This window comes from Bradysia coprophila, unplaced genomic scaffold (assembly GCF_014529535.1).
Source record: "Bradysia coprophila strain Holo2 unplaced genomic scaffold, BU_Bcop_v1 contig_297, whole genome shotgun sequence".
NCBI classification, from domain to species: domain Eukaryota; kingdom Metazoa; phylum Arthropoda; class Insecta; order Diptera; family Sciaridae; genus Bradysia; species Bradysia coprophila.
The window spans coordinates 9,169,244-9,196,342 of record NW_023503555.1 but is presented as its reverse complement, the minus strand read 5'-3'; the positions used below and the strand labels follow the sequence as shown (position 1 = coordinate 9,196,342).

At 36.9% G+C, this 27,099-nt stretch overlaps 3 protein-coding genes across 3 annotated transcripts; 2 read left to right on the top strand and 1 right to left on the bottom strand.

Moving 5' to 3' along the window:
* Positions 1-501: 501 nt before the first annotated feature.
* LOC119079049 (leucine-rich repeat-containing protein 15-like) lies at positions 502-2,476 on the top strand. The gene is made up of 3 exons (XM_037186844.1): positions 502-1,876; positions 1,939-2,305; positions 2,374-2,476. Exons 1-3 carry the CDS (start codon positions 562-564, stop codon positions 2,423-2,425), a joined length of 1,734 nt encoding a protein of 577 aa, XP_037042739.1. The 5' UTR covers positions 502-561; the 3' UTR covers positions 2,426-2,476.
* A 1,485-nt stretch (positions 2,477-3,961) lies between these two features.
* On the bottom strand, positions 3,962-6,366 carry LOC119079045 (probable L-gulonolactone oxidase 6). Its single transcript, XM_037186836.1, has 7 exons — positions 6,129-6,366; positions 5,567-6,069; positions 5,184-5,504; positions 4,886-5,120; positions 4,583-4,829; positions 4,414-4,522; positions 3,962-4,349 (listed from the first exon to the last, which is right to left on the bottom strand). Exons 1-7 carry the CDS (start codon positions 6,191-6,193, stop codon positions 3,976-3,978), a joined length of 1,854 nt encoding a protein of 617 aa, XP_037042731.1. The 5' UTR covers positions 6,194-6,366; the 3' UTR covers positions 3,962-3,975.
* Positions 6,367-8,710: 2,344 nt separating this feature from the next.
* Positions 8,711-10,153, top strand: LOC119079098 (protein obstructor-E-like). The gene is made up of 6 exons (XM_037186916.1): positions 8,711-8,845; positions 8,911-9,148; positions 9,209-9,322; positions 9,381-9,539; positions 9,608-9,716; positions 9,786-10,153. Exons 1-6 carry the CDS (start codon positions 8,839-8,841, stop codon positions 10,107-10,109), a joined length of 951 nt encoding a protein of 316 aa, XP_037042811.1. The 5' UTR covers positions 8,711-8,838; the 3' UTR covers positions 10,110-10,153.
* The last annotated feature ends 16,946 nt before the right edge of the window (positions 10,154-27,099 follow it).

The window sequence follows — 27,099 nt, the reverse complement described above, 5'->3', positions numbered from 1 at the left end:
TCCGAATGAAGACCTTTCTCCGAATGGAAACATTTCTTCGAATGGAGACCTTTATTTGAATGGAGACCTTTCACCGAACGAAGACCTTTCTCTGAACGTAGACCTTTCTCCGAACGTAGACCTTTCTCCGAACGTAGACATTTCTTCGAATGTACACCTTTCTCCAAATGGATACCTTTCTCCAAATGGAGACCTTTCTCCAAATGGAGACCTTTCTCCAAATGGAGACCTTTCTCCAAATGGAGACCTTTCTCCAAATGGAGACCTTTCTCCAAATGGAGACCTTTCTCCAAATGGAGACCTTTCTCCAAATGAAGATCAAGCCCGATACTCCCCAGACAGCAAGGCCGGCACTGAATATGCCATAATGACTTTTGTGATTCATATTTTCGTAGTAAGTTGTTGGGTTATATAATTTTGAATCAAAACAATCTTGCAAGATTTCCCACGAAATCTTATCACACCACCACTCGCTAGATTATACTTAAACCGAAAAAATTGAGATTCTCGTCAGTCTTATTTTAGTCGCTTGGTGAACTTGTAAAAATTGTGAATTGCGAGATGAGATTATTTTTATTGATTTGTTCATTGGTGACTGTCGCTGTGGCACAAGAACCTTCGTTGTCATGCATTTATTACAATTTCGGTCCGACAAACTACCACTGCCAACTGACAATCGACAATCCTAATGGCTTTGACAATTTTACGGAAATTGGTGGTATCCACTTGGAAGGATTCTCAAATGAAGACGTTGATGTACTTTACATTGCGAGAGGCATCAGTTCAAATGTACCGCAGATTATTTGCGAAACATTTCCCAATCTCTTTGAGTTTGACTTTTTCAATGCCAGGCTAACCGAACTTGATGACAATTCGTTCAGTGGATGCTCACAATTGGGTCGACTATATTTGTCCTACAACCGAATCAGTTCGATCTCTGAAAATGCTTTCGCTAATCTCCGAGCAGTTTCGTACATCCATTTAGGAGACAATTTGCTGACCACATTACCCGAAAATGTGTTTGCAAATCAACAGAATGTAACGGATTTGATTTTGAGCTACAATGCCTTTACTGAGATCCCGACCGGTCTATTTCGACCACTGGAAAATCTTCAAAATTTATACATCGGAGGCGCCAACCTCACCACCGTCAACAACCAGTGGTTCACAGAAAACTCACGTTTAACTTACTTGTATTTGGGAGGAAACAGAATCACTCTCTCCGCTAATATGTTTTCCGGCATAGAAGGGTTGCGTGCTATAAGTCTGGCATTGAATGAAATCACTGAAATTCCACCCGGAACATTCGCAGGTCTACCGAGTCTTCAAACACTAGATCTATATTGGAATGCTTTCACCTCACTTCGAGAGGATTCGTTCCCAGGCCTTGGCCAGTTAGTCAACATTGATTTGAGTAGAAATCCGATAGACACAATCGAAGAGAACGCATTTAGAGGACTAGCAGGTCTTCAATCGTTAGCACTCGAAAATTGTCGCATAAGTGACTTGGACACCATTTCGTTGAATTTGCCGAATTTAACATATTTGGACTTGAATTTCAATGCAATTGAGGAAATTCCAATCGGATTCTTCGAGTCAATGCCAAATCTGTTTTACATCGGTCTGTGGGCGAACCGTATCAAAACGTTACGCAGAAATAGTTTCGGAAGTTTGAGTGCGCTATCAACGTTTGACTTGGACGGAAACATTGTGAATGCAATCGATAGAGCATTCATCGATGATGCTGTGAACCTTAATACGCTCTATTTTGACGGGAATCTGTGTGCGAGCAATTATTTCGGAAACTTTTTGAACAGTCGAGATAGGTATTTGCCGATGCTTGAAAGATGTTTCCGGAACATGAGATACATCGTTGGTAAAGTTGAAAGATTTTAGCCGGGCGAAAGGAATCGAAATAATTTTAATCTTCTCTGCCAGAAACCACAACCGAAAACGACGGTGTCTATTCCTTTTTCGAAGGACCCGAACCCGGAATCGTTCTACGCGTTCGATCCGACAACGAAGTACAAATCGCACTGACACCATTCAACTTCATATGGACTCCGTCGATAGAAATTTTCATTGGTTCGGCCAATAATACACGGTCCGTGATTCGTATAAATGACGAGACAGATGTGGTCACCGTGCCGACACCGAATGTCATCCAACAGAATCAATGGAATGATTTCCGCGTGTCGTGGGCGAATCAAAATGTTCTGGTGTTCAACAGTAACGACACTTTCCCATTCATGAGCTACACAATGCAGCATTTCTATCCGGTTAATTTCTACGGTTTGAGGGCTGTGTGAGTTTTGAATCGGCGGTATAGTGTGGAAGATTGAAATTGATTTAAAATTTGAATTTATTTTACAGAGAAACAAGAGCTACTTGGAGTGTGCAGCCAATCTTCATTGAAGATAATTAAACGTAAATTATGTACGCGATTAAGTTAATGCCATAAATTATTTGAAATAAATATTTTTTGAACTAAAAACTCGAAACAATATGCACAATTTCGTCAGGTCCAGACTAACTGTGCCGGCCCTAAATTTCATAAATGGAACAACAACTTAAACATGAGAGACTTGTAAAATGAATTGCCAACGAATCAATAATATAAGCGACAAAACGCTAAAAGATTATGTCCTTCGTTCTTTAATAGCTGCGTACTAGTCATTTCGCTTGTTAAACAATCTGTCTACCCTTCAACTTGACATTTAAAAAACTTTCTCGTGACTGATTTTGAATTTCTGGTTGATGCTACGGCAGCGGTGATGGAGACTCCAAGTATGGCGGTTGATATAGCATCGTTTCGTCTGAGGAGAGAGTCACCGGTAGACTAGTTGGATCAAGGTTGCACGCAATGGTCAAGATGACACACAATGGTCAAGATGGCCCACAATAGTCAAGATGGCCCACAATAGTCAAGATGGCCCACAATAGTCAAGATGGCCCACAATGGTCAAGATGACAACGGTGGTCAAGATGACAAGGGTGGTCAAGATGACATACAATGGTAAATGGTAGCCAACTCAATAGAGCGCAAGCAATGGATCGATGGTACAAGTCGATAGGAATAAGCCATCAACAAGTTGGTTCCGACGGTTAAAGTTTCAAGTAGTAGCGGCTTTTTTGAGACAGCCCTGAATTTTCCTCGCTCATAAAAAATAAAAAGCCTGTTGCCCTCGCTGTTGCCATAGGTACAACGGTACACACATTTTTCTGTACAATTTTTCTTTAATTCATTCTCATGTTGTTATACATTCTCAACAACCTTAATCGTCATATTGGATTAGATAACAGAGTTGTACGTGATCTTCTCTAAAAACAACAATTTCATTGCGATGCGGAAAATTACCTAGCCGAGCTAATCAATACTTGGCACCGTCTGTATTTAGCTTTATTTCGTCTCGGTGGAATTCCATAGTGGCACCCATGTCTTGTATATGAATTTTAATGGATGAAAGAGTGAGAGTGAGAGAGAACATTGGTAAAGTGAGGCTGTGCCTCGAAAATATCTACTTGGGTACTACAATAATGGAATCCACTACTAGTGGATCCATTGTCCTGCCAGTACTTCGTAATTTATGATGACTACGAGTTTTCTACAGCTAATAGGAAAATGTGTGGCGAAACAAATGAAGTAAAAGATTATTGTGACGAACCCGAAAATACAGTTTAAACAACAGAAGTACTAGATTTTGTGACAGCCACAGTCTTGGTGGGCTTGATATTTGTAAAAGTTTTAAGATTCACAAAAAGCTGAACATATTATTTGTTTCACGTCGCACCACATGCAGAGCTGGTGATCTTCTTCTTCTTCTTCTTCTGCCTAAAGTTGCTTCATATAGTCACTGTTGCCATTATCACTATAGGCTTGTAGCACACGCAATCTTTATACGATTTATTTATTTATACAGTTATTTTATTGTACAACTCAATTCAAGAAGACATTATATCCATGACAAAAGTCTTTTATAACAATGAACCTACAACGTTTGTAACTGTTTTAATTACACTGCCAACCGAACACTTAGTAACAGCTTCAGCAGCTAAAGTGGGCAGAGTTACAGAAAGATACTGAAGGAGATTTACACCAGAAAACCGATTTTTCTCGAATATTATAGGAACTTCGTTTCGGGTTTTGCAAACAGGATAGTTCTCGTATCCGGGAAGTGATGTGCAGCTTTGGCTTTCAACACAGTCAGAATCTTCGGAACAGAAACAATTGTCTAGTAGGGCACAATGAATGGTCTTTGGATCAGCATCGATTCTGGTACCGGTTCCCAGGAGACGACGTCCGAAATTGTTTAGGAAAATGCCCTTCGGATCGAATTTTTTCATGGCAGCTGTAAGTCACACAAATAGTCACATGAAATCCAGCGTGACCATTTTTGCATTCGTTTATCTTACCAATAAAGTTTTTCCGGGCTTGGGGATCTAATTTCAGGTCTAGCATTTCATTACTGTGATAAACCGTTCCACTTTTGCCCCAGTGAGAGCGTCCTGACATATTCTTTGCCTGTAACAATTGAAATAATGACTTAACGCACCCAGTCTAACGTTGTAATATCAAGCGTACCATTGCCTGTAAAAGCGTTTGATATCCAGCTAAAGCACCTGTAGCATCATTGTAAGGATCTGTTCGTTGTACCAACACGAATTCTACGTGAATTGTGTCTCTTTGGTGAGCAGTGGACATGTAAATTTCAGATTTGCCGGAAAATCTCATAACAAGTCCGTCTATGGGAAATACAAGCGGCGTTTTCGCCTGAATGTCTTTTACGGTTAACACAAGATCTTCTAAATTTGTGAGAGGAATGCCAATCCTACAATAAATCACTTTCAATATACCATTGCAGTTTTGGAGCAACCATCAGCTTACTCGTTATCAAGACCGGTCATATTCGATTTGAGGTCACCGTGAGCCCATAGACACGCTTTGCCTAAGAGACCTGCATTTTCTTCACTGCATACTGCCGCCAACATATCACTGGGATAGCCAACAGCCGGATTGTTAACGAAAATGCCATTTTCACTATAAAAAGGTGTGAGACCCGGGGTCTGAGAGACCACATGTGCTAGCGATATTAATTCGAATACAGGCAACACATTGTTTCCTACAAGACATAAAGGCTTTTAATGCAAATCTCCTTTACATGACTGTACGGAATCATATTCACCAAGGGTTGAAGCTGCAGCACATTCACTTACGGTCAGGTCGTAAAGCATTTCCTTGGCTCTTGCAATAATCAAATTGAAGAAGCCATAAGAAGATGGCACGAGATATGAGATCGCTGTACCGGGTGTGTCGACTGGTACAAAAGTCAAGTTGACTACAACAACTTCATTGCACGCAGGGAACCAATAATACGTTATTTGATCGGATGTTTGGGCCCAATTTTGTGCAGTACCATCGGTCAGAATAGTATCGGGCATAACATAGTTGTGAGCCAAGACTTTATACAAAGGAACAGTGTACATTGTCACATCCACAATGATTCCTAAATGTTGTGATTGATATGAAACAAAGACATTTTGAATACAGAATCCTAAAAGCTCGTACCAAGCAGTCCAAGATGCGCTCCGAACGATTTCAAGTCATCTGGATCAGAAATCTCTAATGTCTGTGCGAGACCATTGACAACTGTTAAACTGACAACTTGAGCAGATAATGAAGAATTGTACTTTATGCTCGATCCATGAGCAGATGTACCGATCGCACCGCCCAGCGTAATTTTACCATAAGCTGGTGTCGTCCTTAAAGCTCGTCCATGCTGTAAAAGAAATGCGCCAGCCTCTTGCAATGTCACACCTGCACCGAATGTTGCAGTGATGCCATCGTCATTCATTCGGCAAGACTTGAATTTATTCATATCGACTGGTATCCCTTCGGTACAAATAATATCTGACTGTGAGTGGCGAGCTCCGAGAGCTTTGACTGTAACTTTTCGTTCTATGGCTTCATTGATGATTGCCACAACATCTTCCGAATTCGATGGATATCGCATATAGTCGGACGGGTTACAAAATGGGTATGGTCGATAGGAAGTGTAGCTTTTGGGAGGACTGAATGTGGAAAATTGCATTGAAATGAACTGGCTTTGAATAATGAAATTCTGGCTTACGTGTCACATTGCACAAATGGTAGCAGCGTAAAGTATAATCCCAATATCAAAGAATAAATTCTCATGTTCAACAAATGAAAATACTTCCAACAGAAAAGGTTATTGTTATACGTATGTGCTTCTTAGGTCTGTTGAGATTTCGAATCGACTTTCACGTTTACCGCAACGTGATCGTGCTATTCTTGAAACATGAGTAATGGGGGCTTCATTTCCATTCGCCTTTTTATTTGTTTATTTTCAATTAGTATCCAAGCGATACGACATTGTTGGGGACCGTTCATAAAACATGTCACATAAACAGAGTTGCAACTCGTTTAAAAGCTGATATTTTTTAGGTTGAGGAATAGCCAGGGCCGAACTGGATTGTATAAATACAATTTGTCAAAAGTCCTTCATTGTCCCTCATTCATACAAAACAAAAGGCCCTCCGGTCCCTTAGGACCAGTTCGGACTAGTTAATAGCTATTTATGTTTATTAATTCATCAGAGTTTGTACGTACACAGATGGTTGCATAGTGCGTTGGATAGGTCTCGGTGCTCTGAGTACGTTGACATCTGCAATTCTGATGCTGCTTCACAAAGAAAAACTGACTCGTGTGATTCTAGCCCTTGACTTCGGCTCGGCCTACAAACTTCACACTAGTCAGAAAAACGAATGTTTCCACAGATTTGCATAATCCCCTAATTTTATTGATATATCGCCGAGGATATCCAAGTCTTTTCATTTTTGAGATGCGCAGTTGGTCCACAAACAGACATTCGTTGTATGGATACAGTTCCAAAGACATAATGTAAAATTTACATTGTAATTAGTGTCATTGATAGTCACGATGCATGCACACATGAGTGACTTTTTTTTGACGAGCTAGTAATTTCGGTTGTATCAAAACAACGCAACATATCACAGCAGTAATAATATTTCGCAACCGAATTGCAAAAAAACGTTTTGGGTCATACGGAAAGGTATTCCCTAAAAGCGAGACATATTTGTTGAACGGCCTCTTCCTATAAAATTATCACTTTAAATCGTGTCCCATTGTCTCGTTAGTCATAAAATTAACATTTCTGTTCCAAAAAGGTAATGATTTCAATCGGATCAGGACGACCTGATAACATTAATTCAGGTCGACTCGAGAAGAAACCATGTCAAAAAATGAAATCACAATAAAGACTTTCAATAAAAAATAGATTTGGTTGTGACAGGTTGACGATCTGTGAAATGAGTCAGCAGTTTCTGCAAACTTAGGCAAACTGTTGACTTTTCTAAGAATATGTTTGTGGTTGTAATTGGCACTTGAGCTTCACTGTAGTGGGTTTCATTTTCGATGAAAAAGTAAAGATCAGATCAGATCAGTAAAGATGAGTTTTCATCTCATTTCGCTATCTCATAGTTCCATATATTTTTTTGACGTATCGCGATCTTTACGATTAGTGTTGCCTAAAGTGCCAATTATGGTCTTAACTTTTTCAAAAAGATGAAGATATATGAAACGCCCAAAAGTCGACTCTAACTTAAGCTAAGTATTCTTGCTTCTTAATGGAAATTCCATGTAATTTGACTTATGTAATACAGCTCACGAGAGAGCGTTGCATTCTCTCACAATATTGTGGATTATGTAGGCTGGCAGTATCAGCACCTATCATTCTGTGATCGAGAATTCCTACCTAGTTTCGTTTATTCACATATTACTTTAAAAGCTTACAATGACTGTATACTCACATGACTGTATTTTACGATTGAAATTTCATTATAGTGATGAGCTCTAGCTAGAAATGAAAATCTTGAAACAAATGTAGTAAAAGATTTTTTGTTATCAATCTGTTGGGTAATACTTAGTTCAAAACGAGTAATGGAACGGAATTCAAATTGCATTTCAATAAGAAATAGTTGATAAAGTTGAAGCCGTTAAAATTAACTAAATAACAGGATCTTCGATTTCTTAATTCAACAATATCGACTTTCGACTGAGGCGACGATTTAAAAACACTTACTCAATTTTACTAACGAATCTTAATGAGTTCATCATTGGTATTAATCAGAATGGTTCTGATTAGAGTAGCAAGTACAATAACTACGTAGAAATCTGATTAATTAGCTTTGGTAACTTAATCAAACAGGCCAACAACAAATTCTACAATGTGCACCTTTCGCGACATTAACAACAATCAAAAACACGTCTAGCACAACTATAGTCAGTCGTCACTAACTTTCTTATTCCGAAATTTAATCAAAACAGCATTGAATGACCCACAGTAGCGATTATAATCGTTAAAACAGCGATTACACTGGACATTACGTCAGGACCTGCGTCACACCCCTAATTTTTCGCAGATTGATATCGGACGATTTGTTCGAACATTTGCAAAATGTTGGTAATTAAATCGCTTCGTCAGCAAATTGCTTGGCAAGACTCAATCGTCTTATCGCGTTACATTTTACAGGAAAAAGACAAAGGCAAAATTTTACAATCCAAAATTACTAATTATACTCAAAACAGTGTCTTTTCGATAGACATCACCGATGCTTATCATCGTTCAAATTGATGTTTTTCGGTGTGTTTGGTATAGTGTCACACGGATATTCCTTGATATCGAATGAGTATAAAATATGTGCGATTTTCGATGAACGGTATCAGTCTTTAGAATTTTTCGAAAGTTAAGAAACAAATTTCAATTCTTTTATTTGACGAACGGACACTTCGAACTAGCTATGGAAAGTAAGTAGCGGAAGTGGCCAACCGAGTTGATAGTTAAGAGTTATTGGAAATAAATTCCTTTCCAGAATCACTTTTCATTGCCATTGCTCTTGGCGCAATTCTAGCCATTGGAATAAATGCGAGCGAAAAGATGACTCGTAACAATTTCTGCAGAGGCGACTGCAACAACAATCTCTGCGAGGGACTCGAAAATAATACTGCCATACCGAACGAAGCCGGCTGTGAACATTTCTTCATTTGTATCGACGGTCGTCCCATACCAAACACTTGTCCGCAAGGTCAATGGTTCAACTACAATATCAGGTTCTATTCTGCCACCGCCATTGATTTTGAACGAAAATTTCATTTTAACAATTCTAACAGTCAATGCGACAACAGCACCAGTCCCTGTGAATTCGAATTCGAGTGTCCACCAGACGGTATCCATTTCTTCCCACATGACGACTATTGCGATAAATTCATTATGTGCTTTGCTGGGTACTTCTCTTAGCTGAAAAGTCTGATGTTCCGTTGCTCATTCTGTCTTTTTCGCCAGATTCCCAATTCTGATGAGCTGTGCCGATGGTCTGTATTTCGATCGTGAATTAGGCCAATGTAATTTCCCAGAATATGCTGAATGTGAATTGGAAGTGTGTCCACCAGAAAACGATCCCGAAAATATCGTTTTCCTTCCCAGCGACAACTATTGCGATAAGTAATGTTTGCAACAGTACAGTCGATCACGATCAATCAATTAATAAATTTCCAATCGTCTGTTTATAGATACTACATCTGTTACGCTGGTGAACCAATTCCTTTCAGATGTCCAGAAGGGCTACATTTCAATCCAATATACAACACTTGTGATTTCATCGAAAGCGCTAACTGTACTGTGAGTATCATCAGCAAATGGTTTGCCATGGATAGCCGATTAATAATGGGGTTTTTATGACCGATATAGATTGAAGGACCAGAAGATCCAGAAGGTCCCCCAGAACCACATGAAATCGATTGTGATTGCAAGGAATCGATCTACTTCGTAGCACATCCAAACAGTTGCGAACACTATTTCATTTGTTCGTTCGGTCAATCCATTCTTCTGGACTGTGCACCTGGGTTCTGGTTCGATCCACTTAACTTCTGGTGTGATCATCCTGAATCCGTTCAATGCGCAGCTAATACTACTACGGTTGCTCCGGGTCCGGGTCCGGGTCCAGCACCCTTTTCTCATGATGGAAATAGGCGCCCAGAGTCTATGCGTCCAATGTTTAATAAGTGGTTCTAAGAAGGGTTCTAATTTGTGTTGAATAAAACTTTTAAATCAGCCGAGACAGTTTCTTTTGATCAATTGGGTAGGCTGGACGGACATAATGTTCAATCTCAATTCTTGAGTCAAGAGTCAATGACCTAGAACGTTGTTTTTGTGAACTGAATTGGTAGAATAAGGTAAGTGTAAGGCATTTGTATACGATGTGGTTAGAGATTAGAGATGACGAAAGTATGATGATATGGTGAAAAGGTTAATTTAGAGGGCTAGTCAAGTCTTTACGCATAATTTGTATATATATAAGGCAAGGTATAGAGTGTTCAATGTAATTAGAAACCTGTCACACACGGCTATTCATCTGTTATCGATAACGACGACAAAAAAATGACAAGCTGGTATGGTCCTTTATACAGTAAAATTCATGTTAAATAAATTGAAGTACAAGATTTCAAATCAACCGATTAAAAATAATTTGATCGATGGAAGTAATAGACCCGATAGTAATGTTGGTCATGTGTTTGCCATCTGTAACAGGTGAACCACACCAATCGTGTAAAAAATGTTTATGAAAGTCGGTTCACTGGAAATTGAGCCCTTAATGAGCGTAAATCGTGCTACTTGGCCGTAAAATACGAGTTTTTGAATAAAACTGAAGAAAAATTTCTAGCACAAACATCTTCTGACATCGTCCTAGTTCTAGACTTTGAGCGACTTAAAGGATTTGCGAGGTTTTTTGGGATACCTTCTGGACCTTTGTAACTATTAAGATAACAATTTGTTTGCTTACAAAATTCGGCCCTTCGGATCCACAATCTTCCCAGTTCCAGAATTCAAGGAATTTGAAGGATTTGTGAGGCTTTCTTGGGTTCCCTTCTGAACTTTTGAGATTATTGAGGTGTTTGTATGTTGGTGCTCAAAACTCCAGATTCCAGCAGGCTGGTTCCTAAGATTCCATCATAAAATGGCCGTAAATGTTTTTTTGTCAAATTTTGTTCTAAACAAAAGGTACTTCGTACGGACTTTCGCAATTCAATTGCGCTATTTCTGACTATCATTATTTACTTCGTCTGAGGAAACGGAACCTGCTGTGCCTAATAAATTAATGTGGCTTCAGACACACTTCTATATATACACATATGTGTATAGTGTCCATTATTTTGCTTATCGGACAGCAATTACAGTCAGTAGGTATATGTTTATGCAATTTCATTTCCATATCAATTCGAAAGCGATAACAGTCCGAGCCCCTCCGAATAATCATCAAATGCATTGAATATGTGTGTATATGAAAATCATTTTACATCCAATATGTTCTGCCATATAATGTGATAAAGGCATGTGTTTTCTGTTATCACATTATTCCGAAAGCGTATTCGTATTATTGGTGTAACGAAGCATATAGGAAAGATAAAACAGGTAGCCATCTATGAAACATATTTACATTATAAATGCGTATATAGTGATGTACATAGTTGGATACGGTGTCGATATACGTACGTACGGTATATACGTAATATATATACAGAAAATATCATTAAAATACAATGCAGATCAATGATTAGATTATATGAGTATGTTAATTAAACATATATTTTCGACCGTATACACATCCACCGCACAACACAGTGCTGAGTTACATTATAAAATTTTGTTCACAAAAAAAAATTATTTAAATTCACCAACCCTCAAACTCTTCCAGTATGGTTGCTTTGCATTAGTGGAACGCATATATAAACGTATGCTATGCCCACACAAATATATAGCTAACGTGATGGAGATTTTGATGATGTGACCCATTAATTTTCATCGTTAAACCCAAATAATATCTATAATAAAAGTCCAAACTCATGCACCTTTGTGGCTATATATGGTGGCATGGCAATATAATAACATAATGAGCATGTAAGCTTTGTCGGTTTATATTAAAGGGTTTTATGGGTAATTATCAAAATATTGAAAAACAATATTTTGAGGGTTAAGGCCAGAAATTAGCATAAGCACTTACTAACTTACTGGAGTTCGCCAAAAATGTGTGGAACGTCAAACCGTGTTTGTGTGGAACGTTGAGTTTAAGTTGTTTAATATGTTGCAATAATGGGAAGACGATGTTTAATTAACTCCGTAGAGGTTCATTATGTGAAGGTATTTTGCTCTGCAATGGATCGGGATATAGTTATTTTATCGCTCCACATCTTCACGCCACTATAATATGTTGTACTGTAACAATAACACTACAGACAGCTGAGGGAATACTGGTATGCTCGACTCTTGTAATCTCTATTTCCATAAGTGATTACGCTATATCATCGTAATCTAATAAATGATTCTCTTATTGCACCAGTGCAAAAAAGAAAGAAAGGAAATTGAAGGAACAAAGGTAAATCAATCAAGACGATTGAAATGCGCTAATAAAACATTAGCAATTTAGTAAAAAATGAAAAGCCAAAAATCTCAATCAAAGACGATTAGAGCAAATATAAATAAAAAGGCAACCGATGCTAAAGTCAAACGAACAAAGAAAATAATCAACAATTTCGGAAATCTTCTAAATTCTAGTGTTTAGTCTGATAGTTACTCGAAGAGTTTTATAAGAGAAAAAAGACTAGATAAGGTTTTTGTTTTAAAAGAATTTTCCTTACAACCACGTTTAAACATAATTTGAATTATATAAATGACATTACAACACAAACAAGAAACAAAGCTGTAAAACCACGATAGGTTCAACTCTTAAATTATTATAAATTATATTATTATATTCTGTACATTACAATATTGTTAATAATAAATGATGATGTCGAAATGCAAAATTTTTGATTCTGTCATGAAAGACCGAAATAGTTATTTATGCAATATGGATCGTGTTAAATGCTGGTATATTTTAGCATCACTTGTCGATTGTCAACCCGAGGCGAAGCCGAAAGTAACAGTGTCAAAAACATTCTCAATGCATAAGTAGATTAGTCTTGACTTTATGGGCATGGGCATGTTGTATTGCACTTTAGCTTTTCATGATTTGAACGTTGGCCTATGGTGGAGAAGTTTGCTGTTCTATCATTAATAATACATCGGTCGGTAGGCTTGGTGTCGAAATAACTAATTTTAAATAACTAATTACCAAATTAACTAATACTTAAATAACTAATACATCAATAACTAATAAGCAAATAACTAAAACTAAAAAAACGAATGACCAAAATAATTAGTAGAGTAATTAACTAGCAAAATTATTTTATGAGATTAATTAGTTTGAAATACGGGGGCTCCGCCCCCAAACCCCCGCGCCTGCGGCGAGCTTTCGTTTACCGCCTTGCAGACGTTCATGTAGCGTAATTAACTAGCACAATTATTTTATGAGATGAATTAGTTTAAAATACGGGGGCTCCGCCCCCAAACCCCCGCGCCTGCGGCGAGCTTTCGTTTACCGCCTTGCAGACGTTCATGGGGCTCTGCCCCAAACCCCGTTCCACCCCTTAAACCTCGCAAGGGGGGATACTCCCCCCTTGACCCCCCTATGCAGGGGCTGCCGCCCCTTGACCCCGCTTTTTTTTTTTTTTTTTTCAACTTTCAAGATCTAGCACCTTCTAGTTTTACGTACTTACGAAATTACAGTTATAAAACCTAAATTTAAACTGCCTTACAGCAGGCGGCCTTACGGCAAACTTCAATCTTCTTACTAAATTATGTTAACTAGTCAATGGAAACAAAAACAATACATTTCAAATATTTATTAAAGTGTGAAACAAGCACTAAATTTAGTCCTTACATCGAAACGCCCGAAAAAAGCAAAGTATGACTAACATCATTATCAAAACTATAAATTACTTCATTATCACAAAAAAAATTAAATATTTTAAAATTCCACATCCAATTAATTGAAAGCACTTACAATATTGCTAGATGTGCATCACTTCTTAGTAGATGGATACGAAATTGCGCTGCTAATTCCGAATAAATAATCTTTTATGTCGAAAGTAGCATCATCAATTTTATACATTTTTACCACTGCGACCAATCGCTCACCGAGTTCTATTTGTTTCTTACTTTGTTTATTGTCTGTTGGTATGCCAGACATCATCTTAGCAATTAAAATCTCTGCGGCATCTTGCTCCTTTTTAATGCCTTCAATAAAATTATAAATACAAGGATGATGCACACCGAACAATATCGTAATGGCATTATGCCAAGCCTCAACTGCGTTATTGGTTCTTGGGAAGAAAGCAAGAGTTTGGTGGTAAACATTCCACAAATCAATTGAAAATAGGGGCTCAACAAATCTATTACGCGCGAAGTGGCCGATCCAAGTTTTTTCAAAGTATGACAACAAATTTTGTACTCCATCATCAACAGCTGATTTACCGCTTAACTTCGCTTTAAAAAAATCTAATCCTTTCAATTCTTCATATCGTTTAACCACTTCTTCGGGTGGAACGAATGCTAATGCAGCTAAGCATCTCATGTATTGGGCAAAATTCTCATCTTCACCGTAAATACTTTGTAGACCTTGTGCTTGTATATGGCGGTATATGCACTGGCACATATGAAAAAAACATCCGTAGACCTCCACTCCAGGAAATGTTTGTTGAATGGCTTTCATGGCAGCCTGTTCAAAGTCTACCATAACGGTTTTCGGTTTCAGTCTTGGTTGTAATTCCTTAAGTTTGCGAAAGATTTCAGCGTAGGTGAAGAAATCCTTACCACTAGCCAAGACGTACACGCACGGAACATAAGTTTTATTTCGTCTGCCTAATTATCAATCACACAGATAGATACAGAAAAATGTATTGGGTCTCAGTAGATTTCCCGTTTTTAGTGTATTCATATCCTTTGTGGAGAGCAACCTCACCACCTTTTTGATTACGCACAATTTCTAACGTAGACATTATCACACTTTAAAATAAATGACACAGTTTTTGTTCTTCAATGCGCGATGATAATTGTAATACTAACAGCAACAATAGTCGTAACAGTGTTGGGAGAGTTTTTTTTTCATACAAAAGAACATTTGCTTATTCCGGTGCAGTGTTCACATTTTACCGAAAAATAAAAACCAGTGAGATGATAAAATCGAGTACTTTCTCTAATCAACATTTTAGATATTTTGGTATTAGTTTTTTCTAGCTTAGTTTATTTGACCATTAGTCATTTAGTCCAGTAGTTATTTTTGTAGTTAGTTTTTTTGGTGTTATTTATTTTGGCAGTTAGTTATTTAAAATTAGTTATTTCGACCGATTGCCGGTCGGTAGTCTCCCCTAACAACACTTTCGATTGCAAAAAAAGAACTTTATCGTCCTAGTGTAATAATCTTCATCGTTACGGTATCACAAAGACGGTTCAATTCCATCATAGAATTGCGTAAAAGTTTGATGGATACTTCAATCGAATTGGTATGTTGTCTGACGCTCACCCTAACACCCTTAAGATTATTCCTTTTCCCTGGACTAATTTTTAAATATTGCAAAGAGAATGTGTACTACCGAGAACCTTGTTATGGAAGGGTTTACTCAACAATACCAGTAAGGTGATCAATGGAAACTCCTTGGCTTCTATTGAATATTGACATTTTGTCCATGGTATGTTAACCAGCATCAGTCCCAGTGCCCTATCGCTGTACCTTCCTCAGTCACTACGTGAAAATCAAATTGCATCAGGTATACTGACTGATTTTCGCCAGATGTATGAGTAGTTTTGTTTGTATTAGTGGGCCAGCTGAAAAACGACGGAAGTCTAAATTTCACTAACGTTTGCTGCATCACTGATGTTGTAAAGAACAAAAGTAGGATACTATGACAAAATATGGAGATGCGGGAAACAATTGGTTAATCAAAGAAAATCTTTAAAAACCGAGTAAGAATGTTTGAAAATCCGTTGACATTGACAAAAAAAATCTCATCGAATCCCAGAAATTCCTTTAAGTCCTTTTGCTCTCAACAGACACATTTATTTGCACCTTAATACTCGAGAAAGAAAAGCTTGTAAGGAGAAACTATTTTCAGCTTTTCTCTGATAGCTTTTTTCAAGCTATGTGTTGAGTAATATCCAATATAAACTAATATGGCGGAAACTCCTTCGTTTCCTGCAGCTCTCTTTAGACTTTTGAACAAAATCGGCAATGTTGACCCGCTTTTGCAATCTTTGTTTAGTTTTTAACGACACAGCTGGAGAAAACCTCGTAATTTGTTGGACATTCTTTGATCTTATTATGAAAGCAAAAACGCAACTATCGTGTCACACATAACAAACTAGATTCTATGTAGGTGAAAAAAAAATATTCCAACAAATAACAGCACAGAAAAAAATTTCGTTACAAACTTTTCCAGAGTGCACTTTAACCTAAGATTTTTCATAGTAACTTCCAACGGAATAAGAAAAGAAAAATTCGCTTTTTGGGGTGTGTGTTGTATAAAGCGTCTCTCGGAACTAACAAGAGCTATTTAAGAAAACTTTTTCAATACACATTATTGTTTAACAATCAGTCTTTGTGACTTGCAACATAACATCTACTTTTACGCTGGAAAGAAAAGACAATCTCGAAAGTTATACTTTTATTGAAAATGTGAACATTAGAGAGCAGATAAACAATTTTCCTCTAAATTATGATGCTCTGTGTGGAAACAAGACATTCTTTTCTATTCTTTATGTGCAATATTTGCTGTTATACGGATATACGGAGGTAGCTTCTGTTGGTGAACAGATGAAGATTATTGGAAAATCTCTGAGTTTAATCATAAACAGAACATTTCAATCGGTCCACGTTTGTAATGGTTTTACTTCAATGCACTTTTTGTTAAGACTAACTTATGTTCAATAGATCAATGCAATCATTAAGGTAAATTGGGTGGCATGATGTTCTGTTTGTGACTGTTTCTTTACAGAAATCAGGGCAGATCTCAGGCTTTCAAGTAATTAATCAAAAATCGGACCATGTTTTTACTGTTTTACAGGTTACTCCAAGCAAATGCCCCTTCCCCTCTACATAATGTATCAGGGCGGCATGTGATTTTTCTTCAGAAAATAGTAAAAAAGTGATCAAATTTACCGAAAACAGTTGGTTTTCTCACTATGAATTGATTTACTAAAAGTGACCAAATAGTGAGAAAAACAAACTCTAAATCGCCATTTTATACTAAGAAAAAGTAAAGTAACACCTTAGCGCTTGTTGGCAACGTGCGGGAGGTTTAAAAATCTTGGAAAAGGAGCACGAAATTCGATTTATTAATTACTTTATTGAGACAAAACCTTTTACTGTATGACAAAGTGTGATTGGGACATCTGAAAATAATAAGAACCGTAGTTTTGGCGGTTGGAAGGCCCTAAGAACTTATTGTTATCTCATTACTTGTTTTTGACCCTTAAACTGAAATGACTCAAAATGAAATATTTTTTTTACAAACGTTTTTTAGAGCAAAAGAACTCCATCTGATATATTTAAGACCTAACAGCACATGTTTAAACAGACTCTGTTATTAAATCGTGGATATCTGAATGTACCATAAAGGAAGGTGATTAAAAATTTAGAATTGTTTATAGACTTACGAACAGCCTTTTAGGAAAAATAAAAAAACCGGAGTTATTTCCCGTTTACCTCATCGATTAAGGAAACTAGTTGAGCGATTGCTAACATTGTTTACCTTTGCTTGATTCAAGTAGTACATTACTTACCAATGTAACAAATGCTGGAATTGGCACTGCTGTGTGAATTTTGGCGATCGAGTTGTAGTCCAGGTTGGTAAACACACAAAAATTGCCATTTCCACCATTTGTTCCATTACCAAGTAAGATATTTTACTCAAAAACTTGAGGTTAAGTTTCGCCACAGTGAAATAAAGTTAACTTTAATGTCTTTTTCGTTAAATACTAACAATTGAATTTATTTCGAAAAATCGCATCAGCTGAGGGTTTTCCAGGAGATGACTTTCTCCATTCCAGCACATTCACCCTATTTTTAAACCTTGCCAATACAAAAACTTAAACTAATTTGAATTTTTAATTCCAGTGCTTTCTATTACTGCATAGGGAGCTGAAATACGTTTCAAATGAACTTTTACAGGCAAACTTTTGAGCTGATCTCGTCTATAGATACGATATTTTCATAGGCGAAACTACATCTTAAAATTTTTGTTCGTCAATTCTTTTATTGTTTGAATGTCGTATACCTCTAGATTGCGTGTAGAATGAAACTTTTGCAGAAGCATCTGTAGGATACTGGTCCCAGGGAGGTGCGGGAATTCGATAAAATTTCAATTTCTTGTGAAAGTTTTTAATTCACGGACATACAGAAAAAATAATTTATGTTTTACTACTTTAATTATTAATCGATGGATTTCAGATCAAAAAGAGACAAAATCCAATTTTAATCGTTAATTGAGCAGTTGTCAAAAAAAGAAATGTAAGTTCTTCTGTTGAATTTATTTTCTTCGATTTATTTCTTCAAAACAAAAATCTACTTTCTAGATCACCACAAAATAATAATCGAAAATTAATTTCGACGAAACTATTAATTAATGCACGATGAAAATATACTTTAATTTTGTTTTGAATTTAAAGTCTAAAAGATAATGCGATGTGAGATGAACATTTTCAAATAAACATTCAAACATTGCGCTCGTAGTCAATGTGTCCTGTAAGAAATTCACACTTCGCACATTTTGAGAGCATTGAACGCATTGAGAAAAAAAAATGTAAACCATGCGAAATTCAAGACGTCGCAGAATCGTTTGAAACGTTTCTTTCGTGTTTCTGCCGTGACAACATAATTCAAATTGAGTTTTGCAACGAATAAGGAAATATTTCCAAACATCGCTCTGGATATCGATTATAAATCAAACGTTTCGTCCATTTTCGCATAAAATTTATCAGCGTTCTGTCAGTAATTCGCGAAAAATATTGTTTGAAAACCTTGAATTACTGCCGGAATTCTACCTGAATTCAAGGTTTTCAAACAATATTTTTCGCGAATTACTGACAGAACGCTGATAAATTTTATGCGAAAATCGACGAAACGTTTAAGTTCCGATCGATATCCGGAACAATGATTTAAAACATTAGCATATTCGCTGAAAACTTCAATTTGAAACATTTTGTCATTTCACAGAAACAAAAGAAATTCATTTTTGTCAACGTTGCCAACATTGTCGTTTTGCACATGGTTTACAAATTAGGTTCAGGTTTCTCAATATACTCAATTTATGATTAGATTTACGAGGCAAAGGCTACTAGCGCAATGTTTGAATATTTTCGAAAGACGAAATCGTCTCAGATGAAATAATGTATTCGGGTTCAATGTAAAATTAAGTATTTGGTAATTCGATTGTGTGTAAAAACATAAATCATAATTTGGTCGAAATTAGTTTTCGATTATTGTGTTGTGGTAACCGAAACATTTTGTTTTTGTTCAAAAAAAGACAAAAAAAAAGTATTCAAACCGAAGAACTAAAATTTATTTCCCGGGAAACTACAGTCATTTAACGATTAAAATTGGATTTTGGTTATTTTTGATTTGAAATTTATTAATTGATTGTAACAGTAGTAAAGAATTAATTCTTCTAATTAAACGTCGGTGAATTCAATAATTTTACACAAAATTGGTATTTTACCGAATCCCCGCAGCTCCCAGAATACAGCTACCTGGCGGCTACTTTCTGTTCAACTAAAAAAGATTCTTTGCGAATTTTAGATTCACATGGGATAAGTGGACTACTGTGGTTTCGTGTACGTCTTAAAAAACCGAGGTACCGTAATACTTAGGAAAATCGGAAAATTTTTTGACGTCTTTTTGTAATAAATATTAAGTTGAAATAAGAAATTGTTCCGATTTTTCAATATTTCTTTCAAAATAGTTGGAAATAGTGATAAAAGTAAAAAAAATCAGGAAAAAGTATGTCACTATCGCTTCTTTTAAAAACAGTCGGAATTAGTGAGAAAAGTAAGTCACATGCCGCCCTGTGTTAAGGCGCTAGCACATATTGCGAGAGCATCCGTTGATTATAAGACATAGTTGATTTGATTGTTAGTTTGCAGACCTCACTAACTTTACGGACAATAACAATAGCAGTGTGGACCATTGGCTTAACGTATCGGCTTAAATACTGTCTGGGAAAAGTTAGGTGCTTACCTGATATCTCGCCTAAATCTAATCGTGTTTGTGTTACGTCATTTCTAACTATTATCAATAAAGTGTTGCGGGTGAAAGTAATTTAAAAAATTTAACTCCCAGTCAAGGAGCGGATATACTAGAGAATCATGAAAATCATCTGTCACCCAAAATAAATCAGTAGAAAATGCTTTAAAAAAAATCCCCAAAATCGAAGAAAATCCTCTGAAATTCAAGAAAATTCTTGCAAATACATGAAACTCTTCAAAAGTTAAAGAGAAAATCCTTAAAAATCGATGAAAATCCAACAAAAACGGCAAAGAAGAGAGGCTCAGCTTGATACCTTGATAATTGGAGCCTAACGGGAGTTACGAGCCTACGAAAGTAACGCATCAGTGAACCCGGGATCAATGAATGCTCTAACCTGTTGTCTGTCATCTGTTATCGACAACGGCAGCAATAATTAACGACAAGCTCTGACCGATGCGGTCGTATATAGCAAAAGACATGTTCAAAACAAATGAAGTAAAAGATTTCTGGATAAATCTTTGAAAATCTTCCATCAAATGAAGTAATAGATCAGATAATAACACTGTTAATATGCTTGCCGTCTGTGACAGGCTAGAGGTACAGATTCTCTCTAATTACAACCCCCAAAGAGTTGTAGGACCTACAAAGTTTGCTATCATCCAGTTATTCGAATTCCACATACTGTTTTGCATACGTAAATAAACCCACTTTCGTATCGATGTGAAGCTGTTCTTCTTTGGTTCTCTGATTGCCCATGTTTGCTATTTGAAATAGCATATGAGAATGAGAAAGCAGAGAAACGGAGAGGAACAGCAGTAACAGCTTAGATACAAAAGTGGGATTCTTACGTGGGCAAAGCAGTAATTATTAATTCTTTATTAGGTAACGGTAAAATGGGAAATTTACATTACGAATAGTTCGTTTCATCCTGTGATTTGGAAGTAGAAATTCAATTTGAAAAACAAAAAGTCCGAATTATATGTGACCATTGAAGTTTCTTCAGTCAAATACTAATTATTTTATAGAGAAAATTGTAACTCATCCGAATCGATTGATGAACTTGTCAATGCCTGCCGCTTTGAAGCATCAAAGGTAATATTTATAAGCGGAGAAAATTAACATTTTGTTTGAAATTCATGAAAACCAACCGTAAACTATTGCTCTTGATATAAAGTCGACTTAAAACTTGGAAATTACTAGTCAGCATTCAATGCACACACGGATAGATGACTTATAAAAGCATCAAAAGAAGCTTTCAATTTAGACATTCCCTTTTCACCCACATAAAATTGTCATTTAACTAAAATATTAAACAGAAATTTCTGATAAATAACTTAAAGTATAGAGCGGTGAACATTCACCATCAAGTCCGTTTTGGGGTTTGTATGTTGGAATGAAGTTGTATGGTATTTCTAACTAAAATCCGCAAACTACAGAATTTGAAAGTTGTGATAAGTTACGTGATCATAGCTCACAGAGCCGATTCTCTTACTTCGTTTGATCGGACAAATTTCCAAACAAAATCTTTTACTTCATTTTCTTTAAGGCCCCGTCATTGGGAAATGACAGGACAGTTTCCCGAAAATGTATGCAAAAATTTATCACAAAAATTCACCGAAAAAATTCAAAGAAGATCACCTCTGATACTTTCCATTGTATTCGGGCATAGTCTCTTTAGATCGCCAAGGCATATTTGAACACTAAACACTTTTTACTCGATGCAAAAACAAAAAGTTTTTTTTGTTTTGTCGCAACAAAAACACAGAAAATATTTCGACACAACTGTGACACTCCGCTACTATAAGTACTGGAATGAATGTTTGCTGTGTTCACTTCGGCGGTAAAATATCTTCATTCAAAAAAGTGTCGGACATATTATAAAAATCATGAAACAGTTGACAAAGGGTAGCGTATACAGTTAATAATGCTCATCGACCATTTTTTAAAGCTTTACGAGAGCTCAGCGGACGTTCTTTCAACGATGGGAGAGCATTTATTAAAAAATTAGCCTCTCGTAAGACTGCACTGAGCGTAAATAAATGTTCGTTTCTCTTTAGTAAGCTAAGAAGACTTCGCGAAGTCTAATTATGCCACCTCTTTGAATAAAAATATCGGCTGAGTTCTAATAATTCTCCGCTGAGCTCTTTTGATTCTTCGCTGAGCTTTAACAAACTTCCGCTGAGCTCTAATAATTCTCCGCTAGGCTTCAGGAAGTGTCCGTTAGGCCTAAGGAAGTTTCAGGAAGGCTTAATGGAGCTAATCGGACACTCAGCGGAGATCTGCCAAAGCTAAGTGGAGTCTTATTAAAGCATAGCAACAATTATTAGGTATCCGCTGATGCTTATTGAGTGTTCGCTTAGCTTCATTGCCTTACTACTACGTGCTAAGGTCTGACGGACTCTTACTGAAGCCTAGCGGAGAATTATTAGAGCTCATTAGAGGTTTGTCAAAGCTCAGCGCAGAATTATTAGAGCTCAGCGGAGCAGAGCCTTTTTTAACATACAAAGTCGGAGGAAAAGTGCACCCCAGTCCCCTATCAGTGCACCACACTTTTGATAAATGCACCCCAGTGCACCCCACTTTTTATAAATCCGTCCAGTGAACTTAATTGCCACATCGTTTCTTAAAACTTTGCGCTGCGATTCAAAATTTTCATTCGCTGTAATCCAAAAGTTTCATTATTCGAATTCACAAAGCGCACCTCGGCGCATACATCGACCAATGATGCGACCCTTCAAATCACGTTAGAAACAACGACTCAAATAAAAATCATCGCGTCCGATTGAATTTGCTATCGATTATCAAATTATGCCCACCAATTACCCATACCCAAGCGCACTATTAGTCCGAAATCTTCGTAGAAAATGTCTGAAATTTTAATGAAAATTGTCCGAAAAATTCAGTGGGAGGTCTGACCTACCTTCACAGCTGTTAACGACAGTGCCGGCTTAGCCTATGTGCTAAGCCAAGGGCGCTGGGAATAAGAAATGGGGTGCTGGAAATGGTAGCTGTAATACGAAGCCCAGGGCGCTGAAGAGGTGCCGGAAACAGAAAACAAAAAATGTAAATTTTATGATAAACGTCGGCTTTTTTGTGAGGGCCCTTTCGAGAAAAAAATTGGGCCCTTCGGAAAGTTGTGCACCCCAGTGAAAAATCCTTATAAAAGGCACTGCAGCGGAGGTTTGTTAAAGCTCAGCGGGCAATTATTCGACCTCAGCCGATATTTTTATTCAAAGAGTTGGCATAATTAGACTCAGCGAATTCTTGTTAGCTTACTAAAGAAGTGGGAGAGGTTACAATTTTAATAAATGTCTACCATCGTTGAAGGGTCTGACGAAGTGAACACAGCAAACATTCATTCTAGTCCTTATAATAGCTGAGTGTTACAGTTGTGTCGAAATATTTTTTGTGTTTTTGTCGCGACAAAACAAAAAAAACTTTTTGTTTTTGCATCGAGTAAAAAGTGTTTTAGTGTTCAAATATGCCTTGGGGACATAAAGAGACGGTGCACGAATACAATGGAAAGCATAAGAGGTGAGTTTCTTTGAATTTTTTCGGTGAATTTTTGTGATAAAGTTTTCCATACATTTTCGGGAAACTGTCCTGTCATTTCCCAATGACGGGCCTTAAGGGCATATTTTGTTGAATTTGAACTTTAGAGCCTCGGCAATTCTCCGCTATAAAAATTTTTTCTCCGCCAATAACGGATTTGTTCCACAGTTTTTCCGGCTCTTTCCATCCCCGAAAGTTTTGGTTGTCCTCCAACATAACTCGGCGGTTCGCTGATGGTAAATTTTCAGAATCTATCGTCTATCAGCGGACGCCTCAGTTTCTATGGTAAACGAATAAAACTTGGTGGAGACGATAGAGCGTAAAAAACCATGGAACAAATCCGTTATTGGCGGTGAAAAATTTTTGATAGCGGAGATCACCGTAGAACATGGGTTTGAAAATGCAGACCTCCGCCGATTGCAATAGTTTTGTATGACCAGTTACCCCATATCAAATTTTTAACACTTTGAGGCAATAGAGGAAGGATCAGTCTAATGCCTGAAACTACGATTTTTTCTTGAAACTAGAGTTTTCAGTCTTAAAAATTGTAACGCAACAGACCGTTATTGGCAAAATCTGCCCTTAACTTAATTTTTGCTTTGTAAGAGCACATTAGGTGCAATTTCGTCATTCGTTATTGTCGTTGTTTTCGATAACAAATGAATGGCAGCTAGTACAAATTTGATTCGCCAAAGAATAGATTGACTGACAGACTACTTCCGATTACTTACCAATACCAATGTAATTCCTCTAAGTTTGGGTAAGTGACTTGTAAATAAGTATACCAATAGCAGATGCGATCACATAGCGAGTTTCATGAGTTTATAACAGCTCTACTACTACATTAGTTTTAACATACATGTTACTCTATACAACGGTACAAAGGGAACATTTATAGCACTGTTGCTAGCAATAACATAGAGGCAAGAGTCATGTTTCCTTGGTGTAAAGTATTCCATTGAAATAGTTCACTTTTCCAATGGAAGAGAATCTGAAAGCTTTCGAAAGCTCTAGAAAACACACAAACAATGCTATACGGTGTTTTGGCTCAACACGGCTGTGTGGAAAACGAGTTCTAAACGTCCACACAAAAATAGGTTTTCGATTTTTCTACGTAGTTATGCATATATGCATGTGGGAACATGACATAAATGCAATGTTGGATATGAAAGCTGAATTTCCCTTTTTGTCATGTGCTCGAGGCGAGGCGAAAGTGAGATGAAACCAGGGGAGGGTCAAACAGTTTGTGGTGTGCAAATTCGAGCGAAACTTTCTTTTCGTATGGCCCCCTACACCGCAAACGTTTTACTCAAAATATCAATTCGCATCCAATGACAACAAAATTAATCTAAAACGGAAGTGCAACATAAATCATTGCATTCACTCCGCAATAATATGCGATACATAGCAAATAATGGGCTAGATGACCGTAAATTTCGAAAACAACGATAATGGCCACAAACGAATACACTTCCTCTAATTGTCAATACTTTCGCAATTCCACTTCTTCCACATAATACTGAATCGAAAATGCTCTCACATGCACAGCACTCACCGCGCCACAAATCACATTCATTTTAACTGAATAATGAGTAATCAAATTAACGACGATTAGCCGCAAGAACCACTGAGGATAAACTCTATCGATTAAGGTGGTTACAACAATGTTATTTCGATTTTGAAACTCCGATTATATCTCACTCTCTCCATTATACACCTTATGATTGTTGTTTTATCGGAGAAGAGGTATTAGCACATCACTTGGATATGTTGGGTTATTTATGGGCAAGCGAATTTTAATGTTGTCTACAATTAAAAAAGTAACGTGTGGTGCATATTGCATGCAGAGATGTGGACGTATTCAACGGCTTTACATAATACAAATGGGTTGTAATTCGATGAAAGTTTTACCATTTCATTGAATGCATGCTTTTCGTAAAATTATTTTCGTTTTTGTATTTTTTCCCTCGTTCTTTCTCAAAATTTATCTGCTGATGATGGTGGAAAGTTTTGCGAAAGGAAAGCTCGAAAATTTTTCGAAGTTTTTCTTCTTCTTCTTCGTCAGTCTTTTTATTGTACATTCTATAAAACGTGCAAATTTGATATAGTGGAGTGGTTGATGACGAAAAAGTGTACAGAATGGAAAAGTTTGTGATTACCAGGTGTTATGCAAAAATTGTGTTAAATAAGAGAAAAGAAAGTATTGGAAAAGTTTTACTTTTTCAATTGTTCTGGTTCGTGGCACTTTTATATCTTTACGAAAATTAAGTTTTTTTTTCTTCCCTCCAACCGAAAATAAATTATTTGGCCGCCACTTTACCCTACACTGAGTAAAATGTTCGTTTCTGATTCACAAACGTTGTGTGCGTGTGAATTATTGGTCTGTGAGCATTGATTTCGAATAGACGTTTTAATAAACAACCGTCTGCGTCTGGATTCAATTAATCTTGATGCAGGGTCTCCATTTTATCGCCTTTCTGTTTGTGTTTTTCAGCTGTGATTGTTGTCAAGGTTGGAACAGGTTAAAATTAATAAAGAATTTAGAATTCAGCTCCTGCCGACAGTAACCTGTCACAGACGGCAAGCATATTAAGAGGTTCCGAGCCTACGCTGAAATTGTAGCCTACATTTCTGCGTTTCGAAATTTTTGATCGCTGATATCTTTTTACGAGAGCCCTTTTTGAAAAATGTACGACCACATTTTCGAGTAAAAATATGTCAGCTTTGAATAAAAAATAAAATTGTCTGTGAAAGTTCCATGTGCTTTGAGAAAACTGTACCGATGCCCCAAATTTGCATCAAAGGTACACTTTTCTCAAAGCACATGGAACTTTCACAGACAATTTTATTTTTTATTCAAAGCTGACATATTTTTACTCGAAAATGTGGTCGTTAATTTTTCAAAAAGGGCTCTCGTAAAAAGATATCAGCGATCAAAAAATTCGAAACGCAGAAATGTAGGCTACAATTTCAGCGTAGGCTCGGAACCTCTTAACAGTTTTACTATTCAAACTATTACTTCATTTGATCGAAGATTTTTAGAGTTTGATTTCAGAAATCTTTTACTTCATTTGTTTTGAACATGATTTTTGCTATATAAAACCTCATCAGTCAGCGCTTGTCGTTTATTCTTACTGTCGTTGTCGATAACAGATGACAGCCGTCTGTAACAGGTTTTAACCCTTGTAAACTTCAAAAAGCCTGCAATTTTTTTTGATTCGTGTATGCGTACTCCAACAGCACGGCAGAGTAAAATAAACCAGGCGCTCTTAATCTTTCAGAACATTGGCCTGAACTGAAGAACATTTGGGTCCGACCAATATTCGAGGCAGTCAT

Bases quoted from the DNA above. Each gene is read 5' to 3' on its own strand.
- LOC119079049 (XM_037186844.1), top strand. From the start codon at position 562: ATGAGATTATTTTTATTGATTTGTTCATTGGTGACTGTCGCTGTGGCA. The intron at 1,877-1,938 runs GTAAAGTTGAAA...CTTCTCTGCCAG, and splicing joins GAACATGAGATACATCGTTG to AAACCACAACCGAAAACGAC. The intron at 2,306-2,373 runs GTGAGTTTTGAA...TTTATTTTACAG, and splicing joins TTCTACGGTTTGAGGGCTGT to AGAAACAAGAGCTACTTGGA.
- LOC119079045 (XM_037186836.1), bottom strand. From the start codon at position 6,193: ATGAGAATTTATTCTTTGATATTGGGATTATACTTTACGCTGCTACCA. The intron at 5,505-5,566 runs GTACGAGCTTTT...CACAACATTTAG, and splicing joins AGCGCATCTTGGACTGCTTG to GAATCATTGTGGATGTGACA. The intron at 4,523-4,582 runs GTACGCTTGATA...CAATTGTTACAG, and splicing joins AAACGCTTTTACAGGCAATG to GCAAAGAATATGTCAGGACG.
- LOC119079098 (XM_037186916.1), top strand. The intron at 9,149-9,208 runs GTTCTATTCTGC...CAATTCTAACAG, and splicing joins TGGTTCAACTACAATATCAG to TCAATGCGACAACAGCACCA. The intron at 9,717-9,785 runs GTGAGTATCATC...TGACCGATATAG, and splicing joins TCGAAAGCGCTAACTGTACT to ATTGAAGGACCAGAAGATCC.